We start from the raw sequence: 16,701 nt of genomic DNA on the forward strand, positions 1-16,701 counted from the left end.
ATTCTCCTTTCCCTTCCTCCCCCACAACAAACACTCTGTGAGGTGAGTGGGGCTGAGAGATTTCAGAGAAGTGTGACTGGCCCAAGGTCACCCAGCAGTTGCATGTGGAGGAGCGGAGACTCAAACCCGGTTCCCCAGATTACGAGACTACCACTCTTAACCACTACACCACACTGGCTCTGTTGAGCACACAGCTTTATTGAAGTGAGTCATGGACAACGTAAACCTGCCAGGAAGAACGCCTCAATTCCTTCCATGTGTGCTGCGTCAAGATGATTTGCAGGACAGAGCCCCAAACAAAGATGTGCTGTCCCAATCCCACATTCCCAGCATGTTCACACTCCTGTCTCAGCGATGTCTATGCTGGCTTGGTCATATTCACAGAATGGAAGATGGTAGGATCCCCAAGGACATGCTCTATGGGGAATGATCAATGATCATGGCCAATGATCACAAATAAGGGAGCTGGAGTCTCCAACAACATTTGGAGAACACAATATTGCCTACCCTTGCCTTATGGCATGTGCCACCACTCTAGAAGTCAATCCATCACTTTTAAACTTCCCCTTTTCACTTAGCATAGGCCTTTAAATCTCCCCCACCCCCTAAATTACTCCCTTGAGGATTCCCAACAATAATTGGGACTACAGTGAGAAGGGGTATTTATCTCACTTCACCCCATGGCATGTTGTCAGAACTGCACCCTGGGCTCAGCTGCAGCCTCTTAGAGGTTTCTGCAAAGAGTCCTCCTCATGAGGAGGGCTGCTCCTGAATAGTCCTTTACTCACTAGGAGTCCCCTTCTGCAACAAAACACTCCTGACTGTGAGGGTGTCAGTCTGTCTCTTGAAGCTCCGCCATTCCCAGGGCTTGTTCTGTCTCTGCTTCAGATGCTGAGGTCCCTCTCTGTAGAGAGGGATTCTTGCCAGTTTCCCTTGAGAGTCCTGGCTCGTCCTCAATTGCTGTTCTGGGCTATTCCTAGGTATTTGGGGGCTCCAAATATTTTGCCAGATCATTCTTGGAGGAGGAGTCATCTGGTGAGGGCATGGAAGACTACCCACCCATCTACAGAAAGCTATTTTGATTCCAGAGGTCTGGAAGCAAGCTGAGAAGTTCCAGCACAGAAAGAAGGAACAACGAGGAAACAAATGTTTGTCAGCATCTCTACAAAGAAACTCTTTATCTTCAAAGTGCTCTCCTGGCACAAAGACTATTGAATTGAATGTGGTTTGCACTGACAGAATATTTCTTTATGTAATATTTGCTAAGAAATACAAACTAGATGGGTACAAACTAGATGGGTTTTTCAAACAAATAAAGTATAAAAAAATTAACACATGCCACTCAGTACTGTGTAAAATCCCTCATCCTAAACATCCTAAACTATTTCCTAGAAGAGCTCTCACCTCTAAGCTTTCATGAGTATTTTCTTCTGAGCTGTCATCTTCTGGACTGAATGTCATACACACATTTCCTCCTTATGGATGATAATGCATATCAAAATATGGCACAGCTATTTGACACTAACAGGGTAAAAGCTGTCCAGTTTCCCATTTCATGACAATATGCTACTGTTAGTGAGAATGAATTGCAGATATGGTCACTGTACTACATGAACCCAATTTGAGACTGATTCTGGAACTAGCACTCTGTTTTATGACAAAAAGGAACGATGAATAGGTACTTCCCATTCTTTTAACATGATGATTTAGAGACCATTTGTGCAGTGTGCCTAGGTCCTATAAACTGATCTGCTTTAAACATGCTACTAAAATCCAGAATGGATGTAACATCTGCTTACTAAATATGCTCTAAAGGAACTGCTAACAATAAAATGTTCTTTTGCCAAATAACTATATCTCTCTATGATGTACTTAACAAAGCTCAGGCAAAAGTGAAGCTAACAAAATCCCAATAGGGGATGACAGCAGTTATGATGAGCTGCCTACAACCACTGTGGATAGCATATTTAGTTTGTAGCTGTACTTGCTGTTGGGGCTCCTGCATAAGATAGCAGAGTTGTGTCTTCCTATATTTCAAAGTGTTAAACTATTTACATGCCAGAAGAGTAGAGGAAGGGGAGGGGACAGAAAAAGCAGCTTGAAGCAAAACATACCATGTAATACCTACACTCCTTAGAAGGAATTAACATTTCTGCCTGTTCAACACTTCTGTTGGGATTCCAGATCCCACTGGCATGCCAAGTTACCTCATGGCATGTCTAAACAAGCAGGAAGGTTTTTAATTAAAACACAACAATGAAAGAGTAAGTCAATCAACTTATATGACAAATTATAAATATAAACTTTTTCAGTGTGAAAATCTTATAAATTTGTTACCTGACACTACTCCTATTCCATCATCGCAATCATAGTCTGAGACTTCACTATCACTTATTCGTTTGGACCCTGCCAAAAGAAAGAGAGGATCATAGGATTAATTATAGCCGTTCTATTAAATGAGTACTACATTTATTAAGGCTTGCTGATCATTGTTAACAAGGCTCAATAGCTTTCCATGTATGCTTTTGTCTCCTATAAAACAAATTATAGCTGTGAAAAGCAGAGAAAAGCAGTATTTTATATGTTAATGGAGTGATCACAATACTTACCAAAATAACTAGAGCTTCATCAGCAAAAGCTGGCCCAAGTCTATTATTAGACCTTAACAGTAGGTCACGTAAGAAAAAATTGAGACTCTGGTTTGATTTTAAATATGCTTACCCACTTCTCGGTTTCTTACACAACAGCAGGCAGATATTGTTCAACAGTTTACAACCACATTTAACCTATTTGTCAACAATAAAATAATCCTATTGGACAGGAGGGGTCACTTTAGCCCTCAATGAGTATACAAATAAGATATGAAAGGACTAAATCATAGAGCTGAACAAGCTAGTAAAGATAGTCAAACTGATGATATTGAACTTGTATATTTCATATACAGTAGAGAGGTTTATCTCCCTCAGCTGTTGTGTATTTTCTAAATGTAGTGAAATTAAGCAACAGGTAGCACAGAATACCCCTTCATGGATCACTGCCTTGCCGTGGCGAAGGGGCTTGAAGAACTCAGAGAAGCTATGAACTATGCCGAGCAGGGCACCCAAGATGAACAGGTCATAGTGGAGAGTTTTGACCAAACGTGATCCACCTGGAGGAGGAACCGGCAAGCCACTCCAGTATCCCTGCCAAGAAAACTCCATGAACAAAGACAACAGGCATATAAAAGATATGACGCTGGAAGATGAGCCCCTCAGGTCGGAAGGCGTCCAACATGCTACTGGGGAAGAGCGGAGGGCAAGTACAAGTAGATCCAGAGCTGATGAAGCGGCTGGGCCAAAGCCGAAAGGACGCTCAGTTGCGGATATGCCTGGAAGCGAAAGGAAAGTCCAATGCTGTAAAGAAAAATATTGCATAGGAACCTGGAATGTAAGAACCATGAACCTGGGTAAGTTGGAGGTGGTCAAAAATGAGATGGCAAGAATAAATATTGACATCCTGGGCATCAGTGAACTAAAATGGACGGGAATGGGTGAATTCAGTTCGGATGACCATCATATCTACTACTGTGGGCAAGAAACCCGTAAAAGAAATGGAGTGGCCCTCATAGTCAACAAAAGAGTGGCGAAAGCTGTACTGGGATGCAATCTCAAAAATGATAGAATGATCTCGATACGAATCCAAGGCAGACCTTTTAACATCACAGTAATCCAAGTTTATGCACCAACTACTTGTGCTGAAGAAACTGAAATTGACCAATTCTATGAAGACTTACAAGACCTTATAGAAGTGACACCAAAGAAGGACGTTCTTCTCATTATAGGGGATTGGAATGCTAAAGTAGGGAGTCAAGAGATAAAAGGAACAACTGGCAAGTTTGGCCTTGGAGACCAAAACGAAGCAGGGCAAAGGCTAATAGAGTTCTGTCAAGAGAACAAGCTGGTCATCACAAACACACTTTTCCAACAACACAAGAGACGACTCTACACATGGACATCACCAGATGGGCAGCATCGAAATCAGATTGATTATATTCTCTGCAGCCAAAGATGGAGAAGCTCTATACAGTCAGCAAAAACAAGACCTGGAGCTGACTGTGGCTCAGATCATCAGCTTCTTATAGCAAAATTCAAGCTTAAACTGAAGAAAGTAGGAAAAACCACTGGGCCGGTAAGATACAATCTAAGTCAAATCCCTTATGAATACACAGTGGAAGTGAGGAACAGGTTTAAGGATTTAGATTTGGTGGACAGAATGCCTGAAGAACTATGGATGGAGGCTCGTAACATTATACAGGAGGCAGCAACGAAAACCATCCCAATGAAAAGGAAATGCAAGAAAGCAAAGTAGCTGTCCAATGAGGCCTTACAAATAGCGGGGGAGAGAAGGCAAGCAAAATGCGAGGGAGATGGTGAAAGATACAGGAAATTGAATGCAGATTTCCAAAGAATAGCAAGGAGAGACAAGAAGACCTTCTTAAACGAGCAGTGCAAAGAAATAGAGGAAAGCAATAGAATGGGAAGAACCAGAGATCTGTTCAAGAAAATTGGAGATATGAAAGGAACATTTCGTACAAAGATTTCCATAATAAAGGACAAAAGTGGAAAGGACCTAACAGAAGCAGAAGACATCAAGAAGAGGTGGCAAGAATACACAGAGGAATTATACCAGAAAGAAATGGATGTCTCGTATACCCCAGGTAGTGTGGTTGCTGACCTTGAGCCAGACATCCTGGAAAGTGAAGTCAAATGGGCCTTAGAAAGCACTGCAAATAACAAGGCCAGTGGAAGTGATGGTATTCCAGCTGAACTATTTAAAATTTTAAAAGATGATGCTGTTAAGGTGCTACACTCAATATGCCAGCAAGTTTGGAAAACTCAGCAGTGGCCAGAAGATTGGAGAAGATCAGTCTACATCCCAATCCCAAAGAAGGGCAGTGCCAAAGAATGCTCCAACTACCGCACAATTGCACTCATTTCACACGCTAGCAAGGTTATGCTTAAAATTCTACAAGGAAGGCTCAAGCAGTATGTGGACCGAGAACTCCCAGAAGTGCAAGCTGGATTTAGAAGAGGCAGAGGAACCAGAGACCAAATTGCAAACATGCGCTGGATTATGGAGAAAGCTAGAGAGTTCCAGAAAGACATCTACTTCTGCTTCATTGACTATGCAAAAGCCTTTGACTGTGTCGACCACGGCAAACTATGGCAAGTTCTTAAAGAAATGGGAGTGCCAGATCACCTCATCTGTCTCCTGAGAAACCTCTATGTGGGACAAGAAGCTACAGTTAGAACTGGATATGGAACAACTGATTGGTTCAAAATTGGGAAAGGAGTACGACAAGGCTGTATTTTGTCTCCCTGCTTATTTAACTTATATGCAGAATTCATCATGCGAAAGGCTGGGCTGGATGAATCCCTAGCCGGAATTAAGATTGCCGGAAGAAATATCAACAACCTCAGATATGCAGATGACACAACCTTGATGGCAGAAAGTGAGGAGGAATTAAAGAACCTTTTAATGAGGGTGAAAGAGGAGAGCGCAAAATATGGTCTGAAGCTCAACATCAAAAAAACGAAGATCATGGCCACTGGTCCCATCACCTCCTGGCAAATAGAAGGGGAAGAAATGGAGGTAGTGAGAGATTTTACTTTCTTGGGCTCAATGATCACTGCAGATGGTGACAGCAGCCACGAAATTAAAAGACGCCTGCTTCTTGGGAGAAGGGCAATGACAGGCCTAGACAGCATCTTGAGAAGTAGAGACATCACCTTGCCAACAAAGGTTCGTATAGTTAAAGCTATGGTTTTCCCAGTAGTGATGTATGGAAGTGAGAGCTGGACCATCAAGAAGGCTGATCGCCGAAGAATTGATGCTTTTGAATTATGGTGCTGGAGGAGACTCTTGAGAGTCCCATGGACTGCAAGAAGATCAAACCTCTCCATACTGAAGGAAATCAACCCTGAGTGCTCACTGGAAGGACAGATTGTGAAGCTGAGGCTCCAGTACTTTGGCCACCTCATGAGAAGAGAAGACTCCCTGGAGAAGACCCTGATGTTGGGAAAGATGGAGGGCACAAGGAGAAGGGGGCGACAGAGGACGAGATGGTTGGATAGTGTTTTCGAGGCTACCAGCATGAGTTTGACCAAACTGCGGGAGGCAGTGGAGGACAGAGGTGCCTGGCGTTCTCTGGTCCATGGGGTCACGAAGAGTCGGACACGACTAAACGACTACACAACAACAACAACAAAGCACAGAATAAGCTCCTCTGCTTCTTCCATTTTTGCAAGGAGCAAGTGTACTGTTATTCACTGTACACTGAAACACAACATGACCTCAATAAACACGTCCTTCCACTTAAATACCTTGCCTTTGTTTTGACAGCACAACTGTTCTGTATTCAGTGTACAAATAGAGCTCAATACTTTGGTTATAACATAAAAGCTATTGGAAATGGAAAACACAAAGAACGGGCAACCAATTTTATATGATTGATATTCTGAGGCTGAATTCATGAACTGAACGTGCTGCATTTGAATTGGTATGTAACTCAGCTGATGAATTATACAACATGCTATAGGATCCACGTTAAGAATAAGAAATACTTAAGCATTCATGGAGCAGAAACAAGAGCTAAAATATCTGAAGAACGAACATCCTACTTATAATTTCTCAAAGCACAAAAGGAAGACAGACTACAGAATCAGCATTCTACAGTTATTTGTACTAATTTTAAAGCAACCCTTTTGTAAGCCCCTAAAAAGAAAAGAAGTAAATGCAATGTAGTCTGTCATTAGCAAGACTTTGGGTTGGGTATTACCTCAAAGTTTGAGCTAGAGAACACTGACCAAAAGATCTTGGCATCAAATTAGTGGTATCAAATTACTGGTATCAGCTTGTAGAAATTGAACACTGAAATACTATGAATGGATGGTGCAATTGAGAAACCATATAAACTCAGGTCTCAGAAGTATTGTTGCTGGGCCTTATTGTTGTTCAACATTGTTAATGAGTTGCATTAACGGAGAGTTTGCACGTAAAGTGTGAGCATGGCACAGAGTTGGAAAAGACGACAACTATTTTTAAAAGTAGAATTAAGATCTACTAAATGTAAACGGAAAACCTAGCTGTAAAGGAAAAGGATAAGATCCAACATAATGTTAACACAAGCTTCATTGTGCAAGCAGTAGCACACCAACTTATCTCTCACTAAGAAGAAGAAGAATAGTGTTTGCACAACATGATTTGCAAGCATCAAAACCCCATTAGAATTGGCTCTTGTGCTATGCTAACAAGGTTCTGATGAACAGACTAGCTGTTGTGTGAGTGGACTGCCACAAATGTATTTTTGACATTGACAGTGCCAAATAAAAAATGAGAATAGTGATTTTTAGAAGAAAAATACAGATTAACCAGTCATGAATCAACTTTTATGTAAAGGACCTGGGCTGTTTATGAAAGAATATTGCTAAAAATTAATGATACCAGCTGCTGTCCAAGATTCAACCTGTTTCATTTTTGTACTATTTGCCTTATGACAACTTATGCAGTAAGTTTTGCTTACCATGAGGATTTGTGAAGGAAGATATTCTAGAGAACAAACCCTTCTCTCTCTCACCCTTCAAATAAAGCTGAGAAAAATTGAGAAATGCTCTGTACTCCCATCGCTTAGCAGCCTGCCCATCCCACCTTATTTCTCTTGGTAGGGTCAGCCTTTTGTTGTGGTGGTGGTACTTTTAACAGGAACCATGGATGCATTACCTTTGTCAATAATGTGAATTAAACCTGGTTATGGTATTCCAGTTTTGTTCTAACCAATATAATACAATATCACGTTTCTTGTGAATTCCAAAATACTGAAGTTATTTTTTCGCTTTTACTTCAGCACTTCATTGTCAAAACCTTTTAATATGGGATGGCATTCAACTAGATTTTGCTCAGAGTAGACCCACTGAAATTAATGGATATCAGTAAGTTGGGTCCATTAATTTCAGCAGGTCTGCTCTAAGTAAAACATAGTTGAGTATCACTGATGGCTGTCTCACCTCACAAACTGTATACCAGTTTCAACAAATCTACTAATATTATTATATACACCTTCACATGGCGACAAAACAAATAAACAGTCCAGAAAAACATTGGATTTTTTCAGCAAATGCTTATAATACTAAGCAACTAAAATTAGAAATAACGCAAGGGCAAATCTCTGAAAAGCAGAATAAGAAACCCACAGCAGTTGAACTGGTGCACAACAAGCAGCAGAAGCATTTTATCAACAAAATAAATGGTGTATATGAAGCAAGCAATACACAGCATGCTCATAATTTACCTGAATTATATGAATAAATGCCTTTATCTGGAAAAAATGTTAAAATGAAGTGATATCAGAAACAAATACACGAGGACTTGACATGCAACAGGCATGTGTATCATCTGGCAACTTAGTTTTGGATAACAGTTTTATGTGGAACAGCTAGTTAAATCTTTACACTACAATCCTATGCATGTTTTTCTTAGATTGAAATCTCACTGTGTTCAATAAGGCTTACACTGCATTAAGTGTATTTAGAACTGCAGCCTAAGAGTGAGTTTGTTTTTTAAATCCATACAAACCAGAATACAATAGTTCCTGCAAACTGAACCACACATGCTATTCTGGCAACTATTATGATATTATTTTCAACATATTCTAATGAACAATGTAATCCTATCCTCAAGCTACACCACCAAGCAGGGTCAGGGTTAGGACAGCCACAAAATTCCTCATAGTGGAAAGCCACAAGGATGACAGTTTAAGGGACTTATGCCTCTTATGGAGGACCGTAGCTAGGGGGTGGTGAGGTGGGCCCCTGCCAGGAGCGCAGGCGATGGGTGGCGGTGGCGCAAAATCGGCTACAAAATATGTCCATAAATATAAATATTGATTATTGCCTCATAAGAAATGGTTTTAAATAGGGGGTGAATTAAATGGGGGGGGGGTTGCAGGAGAGGTGGAAAGAAGAGCTAATTTGTCTGTGGCTAGGGGGCACAATCTGGGCGTTTCTGCCAGGCGTGCAAGATCACCTAGCTACGGTTCTGCTCTTATGACACCAAAAACACATTAAGATCAGTCCTGGGCAAGTCCCCCTGGAGACGACTTGACAAAGTTAGGATCCTACAACTGAAAGGACTCTACTTCCAATCAATACCCGCCTTATCTCTGAAGGCAGGAGGAACCTAAGAAGGCCCTTGTTGTTTTGAAAGTTTATACTGGAGCAGGCAGGCCTCAAGGTACTCAATCTCAAGACATCTAGCACTTTGAAGTTGAAGTCCAACACCTTGAATCATTCTTAGAAATGAGCTGAAAATCAATGCAGCAGCCTACAGAAATGCTGGTAATGTTTTCCATAGGCCTAGTCCCAACCAGCAATCTATTTAAAGCAACTGAAGTTTTCTAACAGGGCTGTCCCACATGAATTTTATTTGCAATAAGCTACCCCTGTTACTTTCTGGGAGTCATATAGCTGTCACAGGAATAGGACCCTTAAAAGAACAGAAAGGTTGCAAAGCCTTTAGATATGTTGATTTCAGACTCCATTCCCCAGCTGACATAATTCATTAAAATCTGTGGACATCTGTCTCTGCTTCTTTGACCATGAGCAGAGAGGGGGCTTTCCCTTTCCCTATTCACCCTACCTATATTCACAGTTTTGTTTTAACTTTAACAGCCCTTTAACATTCTTTCTGATTTACTGTTCAAATCCTATGTATATGCTGTGCATGTTTTCCCAAATTCAATGTGATTTCCTCCCAAATAAGTGTGCATAGGATTGCAGCCCCAAATAACTTATCCGTGCATTACAATACAAATTATAGTCATAAACCTGCGCATAAACCATTCAAACATGCAAATTAACAAAACATGCCCCAAACACCAATTTCATATAAGAGAAAAAATATGTGGACATATGAAGAAGAAATAATGTATATCATTCTTTTGCTTTGGCCAAAGATCTAGCTAGTTTAGCATTCTGTTTCCAACAGTGGTCAGCCAGATGTTTCGAGGAAACCTACATGCAACATCCCTTCCAACTCTACAATTCTATGATTTCATATGAAACCCTCCCCAGTTTGTTGCAAGCAACTGCTATTTTGTTGCTGCTGCCTTGTAACATGGGGTTCCATCTCAATACCATGTCTAATACTTTAGCAATTCCAATATTTTGAAACTACCTATCCACTGAGGTGCATCTCATCTCAAAATTATACTTTTAGGAGGAAGATGTGCCCTGTTCATCAGGCTTTGGGAGGTGAAGTATAATCTGTCTCAGGTTAGTTTTGTACCGAACTCCTTGAAGTTGCAAGTTTTCTTGTTGTTTTTTAGGTTTTTTTGGCCTTTTCTACTCATGCAACAGAATGATGTAGTCAATGAACTGTAAAGTCCTGAGGTGGTAGAATAGAACATATCAAATATGCAGGTGATGGTCACATTTTATTGGTCCCCATGTAAAAAAAAAGGGGGGGCTTGTAAACAGTCAAGAGTAATTTTTGCATAGAACTTTGTTTATATGGGGGCAGATTCAAAAATGTGACTCATACCCCTGCAGTCTGAGGTAGTATAATTCACTGTATCACTTGAGGATTTCACCTCCTCATTCTGCTCAATTTGTGTGTGAGGAAATCACATATAGAAGCAGAAGTCTCATTTAGGAAAGTTGCATTAGAGGTAGATTAACTGTCTGTTTAGTAATCAAATTTCAGCATATCATGATTTGAAGCAGTCTATTCTCCTGCATGAATCCTCAAATTATATATATTCACCATTATGAAGTGCGTATTAGCTGTTGCAAAGGCTAATGAATGATATACGAAATGCATTATATCAACATTTTTCATACATGATTGTATGGCTATGAGAAGGAAAAGAAACCAGGGGAGGCAAGCATGATGTTTCTTAATATAAGTATGACACTCCATCAATAAAGTTCAGTAAAAATACTGAAATCAAGAAAAGATCAATATTTACAGATGCTGGTTTTTCATTGTATTCCACATAGAAATGAATATGCCTTTAATAGAACAGAAAACCTACTTTGTAACCTTCGCGTGGGACTCTCTCCATGAAGCTGTCGGCGTGGCAAATACGGTGAAGGGTGGGGAAGTGGCAATGAGGAGACATCATGTGTCTGAAGTTTGTACCAATGAGGCTCATCATCCAGCAGTGCTGTTTCTAATTCAATTAGAATCTAAAAAGAGAATAAAACGTGTCACAGTGCAAAGCACCACTTGCACCATAAATGTTTCATAAAGTCTACATTACGTTGTAGTCACATATTTCCAGCATATCGTGAAAATTTAATGGCCACTTTAGTTTCATAACAAATCTCTGTATTAGAAATCAATACGAGGAACAATGCAGTAAAAATGTGTTTAGGTTAGAAAGAGTAAATGTGACTAAAAGTGCAACCTATCCTCAAATTACCCCAACTAGATGAGGATTACTGATGTTGCCAAAAATTGTATTTATCTAGCTCAAAAACTGAACTTAATTACAAATTGAGCACTATATTCTCAATAAATTATTCTCTGGCTTAGAAAGTAAATTGAGTTTCTGGTTAGATTACTGCAATGCATTATATGTAGAGCTGACTCTGTAGATGGCTTGGGAACTTCAGCTGGTGTAGAATTTGGCAGCCAGATTGCTCACTGGGGCATGATGGTTTGAGCATATTACGCCAATCCTGGCCTGACTACACTGGCTGCCAATTAGTTTTGGGGCCCAATTCAAAATGCTGGTTTTGACCTATAAAGCCTTAAATGGCTCAGGAACGCAATACCTCAAGAACCGTCCCTCCCCATACAAACCAACCTGGACCCTGCAATCATAATTAAAAACAAGTACATTTTACATTAAATAATATAAAACTACCCATGACAACATAACACAGGACCACAGAACAGAGCAGCAGTTCACAGAAATGCAGAACAGGAGAAGAAATCTCAGTGGCTGTTTATGTCAACAAACCCACAGGGTTACTCTGCCCAACAAAAATTACATAAAATATATTTTTGATTCCCCCCCTCAACAACTCTTAATAGTCTACTAAAATGCTTTGAATACCTCTCCTAAAAATTCACTTTCTTCCTCACGAACACGTGCTTGGTCCCAAAGAGTAATTTCCAACATTCGTTCTCGAAATTCTCTCCGATGAACTGGAGAATAAATGAATGTTTGGTTCCATTTGGGCTCCAATGTTTTCTTTACTGTTTTTGTTCTTCTTTTGTTCTTATCACTGTAATTGAGAAGTATAGATTAAGTGTTGCTATTCCATTGAATATGTGATTTATAAAACAAATGGCTGCCAGAAGAAGATTACAAAGGCTTGCTTTAGACTTGCCTTCAGAAACTTCTTTGCAAATATACAGCAAATACAAATGAATGCTCACAAGGCCCCAATACTTTTCTTTATGTAGGCATGTTCCTTATATTGTCTGAAGTAATGCTTTTAGGCTGAAATCCTTTGAGTGTTCAATGGGGCTTACCCCCAGTAAGTGGGTTCTAGCCAAATAAATGAGAGTAAATCCACTGAAATTAATGTACCGGTACCTATGTTAGTCATGCCTATTAATTTCATTGGGACTACTCTGAGTATGACTAACACTTAATGCAACCCAGTGTGCAGGGTAGCCCTCCAGATGTTTTCAGATTCCAAATCCCAGTATGTCCAAACACCATAGCCAATGGTCAAAGGTGATGGAAGTTGAGTCCAGTGATACCTAGTCTTTAAGGAGCCACAGAACACTCTTTTAGTATTATTGTAAGAGATGAACATGGTTCTTCCCTACTGAAATTGCTAATACACCTATGTATAAACTTCTGCTAAGTTTATTTTTAAAACAGCAGCTCAAGACAAGGTTTATTATCATTGGCACAACTTAATCTAAGTTGATAAAAGAACTGGCTCTCTGGATCTTACCCAATGACAGAATCAAACAACTTACTTCAGAGTAGCTCTCTTATTATCACTAAACTCCTTTGGAATATGTGGATTTTTTAATGTAGCCTTAATGACTTTATTTTAGACACTAAAGATTTGTTTACTTTGGAGAATTGAACTAGGTTATATTGGACAAGTTTCTCCTGTATAATTTGTTTAGTCAGAACTTCACAGCCTCACCTAATTAAATGCTTGAGTTGTTTAATTGCACTTTATTTCTAGCAGGTTATTTTTCCATATAAAAGAGATTTATTTTTGCCTACTAAGCTTATTCTTCTGGGGGTGGGGGAGGCAGGGGAGAGACTGCTTCACTGTTAGAAGAAAACAAATTCAATAGAACAAGCTACTTTTACTTTTGAACTTGAAAGGAAACACCCAGAGTAATTAAAGGAAAACATCTACACTATTTGCCTTAAAAGAAAAGCAACAACTGTGAAAATTATAAAAAGGAAGCATGAGCCACTATAATTTCAAAGTATGTACATTCTGGGACTGTCTTAATAATTAATAATAAACAAACTGCATTTCTTCTATACATACATAGTATACGTATATGATACACCTACAGATGGTAAATTGCTTGGAAAAAATGCTTTCTGATAAAGATATCATAGCAGTGCCTTTTAACTGGCCCACTTTTAAAATATATTTTGGAGGGGGGTTATATGAACACTGACAGCATATTGCAAACTAGTATCAAAATTACCACAAGATTCAAAAACAAAATGTCATAATTTTGTCTCATGTTTAAAATGCCTAATTTGGATAGTTATAAGAATTCATAGTTGGTTGAAAATTGCATGTTCCGAGAAATACGGATAGTTCTAAAAAACTGAAATCACATGCAAAGCAAAGCAGGAAAACATCTAAGTGACCCTGTGCTCTTCCATTTTTTCCATTTGCACAAATATCTCTGCTTAGCCACTAGAATGATTCTCCCTCTCCTCCCACACCACATGCTGTTCAAGGGGTCATTTTGACTCTCTCCAGATACAATTTCAGGGCATGTGGGGAGAAGCCAGGTGGGGAAAACCCTACTGAACAAGCAGAAGTTCTTACACAGGGCTTTCACAGTGGCAGGGCTGGTTAGATTAATCCCTACTACAGTTAATGCAGTTATACAAAGTTATTTTTTTACTGATCACTGACCATAATAAAGAGGTTGGTCAACTGATGTTTATATAAATAGGGAATTACTAAGTTTTGGCATCTCTCCCCCTCCTGCCACAATTTATTTCTCTTGATCAAGTTTCTCTTGGGCTTTAGCAAAAAGCACTGCCAAATCCAAGGTGTTCCGACTCTTGCAGCAGGTTCAAGGCCAAAGGGACTCCACTTTCTCCCCACTGCTTCAGCTCTGGACCCATAACAAAGATCGTCAAGCATGCCATCTGCTCAAACTTCTTCGATGACTTCAAGGTCAGATAGTAGACATGGTCTTGTGCTTGCTGAAGAAAAACAAGCAGTAGGCCACTTGCATTCATTCTGCCACTCACATTTCTAACTGCACTAGGAGGGCAGTGTGCATGTGCAGCCTTTACCAATCTAGAAAGCCTGTAGGACAGCGAGGGGTTGTTCTGAATCATCACATTTTTCTGCCACTAAAGACCCTGTAAAATATCTCTGTAACTCTCAACATCCACTCACAAATTCTCATTAAGGGTTATGGAAATATATAAGATTGTTTATTGGTTTAACCAGGATTACTGCAAGCTACCACCACAGTCAACATTCCTTTCTCAAATGTCTGATAAAAGCATAGTTATTATGACTTAGATAAACAATGTGCCTGAATAGGCACATCATTCTGTGTGATATTATTTATCTTCTCCTGCTTAAAAGTTTCAAAATTTATTGACCATCATTAATAAGACCACCATTTATTTTTCCCTGCAAAGAAGCTAACCCTTACAACTTCCTCAGATATTTGATCAGGTGTGCTCCTTGTCTGGGATTTCTTCTCTCACAAAAATACAGTAACTGAGATATTATGATCAATACTAGTTACCAAACATTACTATTTTTTCACAGAAATTTAATTTAAAGTAGTTAAGCCCTTTTTTTCATCCTACCTTCTGTCAGGAAGAAAGTAAATCTTAACATAGGGATTCCTCGGCCTTCCATCTTCCCTTGAAGGAAGATCCTTTGCACCCAATATTGTGACTATCAACTGGTGACCAACCTTGTCATACCACAGTTTTATCTGTAAAGAGAAATTATAAATTAGTCAATCTACTTCTTTCATAATACATTTATCCTTAAAAGCAAATGTAACTTTTAGACTTCCACTGTATCTGTTTTACTATTACAGTATAGGTAACTTCATGGCATTCTAATTTGTAGCCTTAAGGCCCAAAATGATAAATGTGATGAAATTTATTTTGTATGTATAATCTGTTTAGCACTACATTACATATGTAAAAATATGCAAAATTGTTTACTTTTGTTATGTATATGCCGTAGATGTGCATGTGTGGAGCAACAGATATCCTAACATTTTTATATGCAATATGAATTCATGAAAGACTACTTCAGATTTTGATTAGTATATGTAGAAAGACCATGAAATAAAGTTGTGTACACTACAGACCTGTTCACATTACAGTAATTGACCTGTTAAGGCATTTTACATTCAGTTTACAGAAGTCTTCTACATGCAAGTATATGGCAACCAACTTACTACTTCAGCTCTGCACTGTACTTAAAGGTAATATGGCATTCACTCAGCCTTTTTTATTTCAATCTTTATAAAACAAATTCATCTCCTAGATTTGGAATAGCTTACAATTCCTGAAAAAAACTAACCAATAGAATGGGGAGATGACAGAACGGAGGTATTTAAGACTGAGACTATCATCTGGTGATCTATGATTATTATTCTCACATGTCATTTGCCATTTGCTTCGTTTTGATGGAAGCAGGAACTTTCTCCATAGTGCTGAGCTGTGGCCCACACTCTTTGCAAAGAAAGACTGGCCACCTTGTCAGGGCCATGCCATTTTGTATTTACTCAAAACAATGCTAATTCATTTAGATATACCTTTAAATGTAGCAATAACTTTAGGAAGTTATAATCGACTAAGAGCGTTTACATTTGTAGAAAATCAAGAAATGCTATATTGGTTTCTTGATTTCTATTTCAATGGAGATAGGATATCCATACTGCTGAGATGTAGTCTGATTTGAACGATATTGTCAATACAGGCTAGATAACTTTGCATTACACAATGGGACTTCCTCTCCTTGCTAACAAAATCTGCTTCAGGGTTTGTCTCAATTCTCTGGAGTAGATTTTTTAGGTGAGGGGTACAGTTGGAGGAAAAGAAGGGGAAGTGCCGTTGAGCAAGTGGAAATCTATTCATGCAACACTAGATATCACCCATTATTTTTGAAGATTCTTTTCCTTCAATCGGGATTTTAGTTAGGGAGCAGGAGCTTGCAGGAGCTGAACTGGAACAGTTGTCTGAATACATCTTGATTAAGATACATCTTAGCATTCCCCCATACTGTCCACCCAGCACAAATTAACAAAAATCCTGTTATGAAAATGTTTGCAAAAACATGCCCTTATTTTTATTCTGAAATAAGAATTTTGCATTTTAGTGACATAATAAATTCTGAGAATGTTAGGAGGCTTAATGCTAGCCAAAGAATTGAGAATGCATTAGGATTTGCATGTAGACTTGACTCTCTGTCTCCCATTAAGTTCTCTGTGGCCTGTTTCATGTGG

At 39.2% G+C, this 16,701-nt stretch overlaps 1 protein-coding gene across 24 annotated transcripts in view; it reads right to left on the reverse strand.

Annotated features, from left to right (window-relative positions):
* RIMS2 (regulating synaptic membrane exocytosis 2) overlaps positions 1–16,701 on the reverse strand; it is a 349,650-nt gene that overhangs the window by 151,455 nt on the left and 181,494 nt on the right. For 18 of the 24 annotated variants that reach the window (XM_081918610.1, XM_081918617.1, XM_081918614.1 and 15 more), the window contains 4 exons: positions 15,044–15,174; positions 12,098–12,269; positions 11,069–11,222; positions 2,338–2,406 (listed from right to left, as the gene is read on the reverse strand). In XM_081918610.1, coding sequence (XP_081774736.1) covers positions 2,338–2,406; positions 11,069–11,222; positions 12,098–12,269; positions 15,044–15,174 — 526 coding nt within the window. Of the gene's footprint in view, positions 1–2,337; positions 2,407–8,326; positions 8,354–11,068; positions 11,223–12,097; positions 12,270–15,043; positions 15,175–16,701 lie in introns of all 24 variants that reach the window. The other 6 variants (XM_081918599.1, XM_081918609.1, XM_081918611.1 and 3 more) reach the window with 1 other exon arrangement.

This window comes from Podarcis melisellensis, assembly GCF_964234715.1.
Source record: "Podarcis melisellensis genome assembly, chromosome: 7".
NCBI classification, from domain to species: domain Eukaryota; kingdom Metazoa; phylum Chordata; class Lepidosauria; order Squamata; family Lacertidae; genus Podarcis; species Podarcis melisellensis.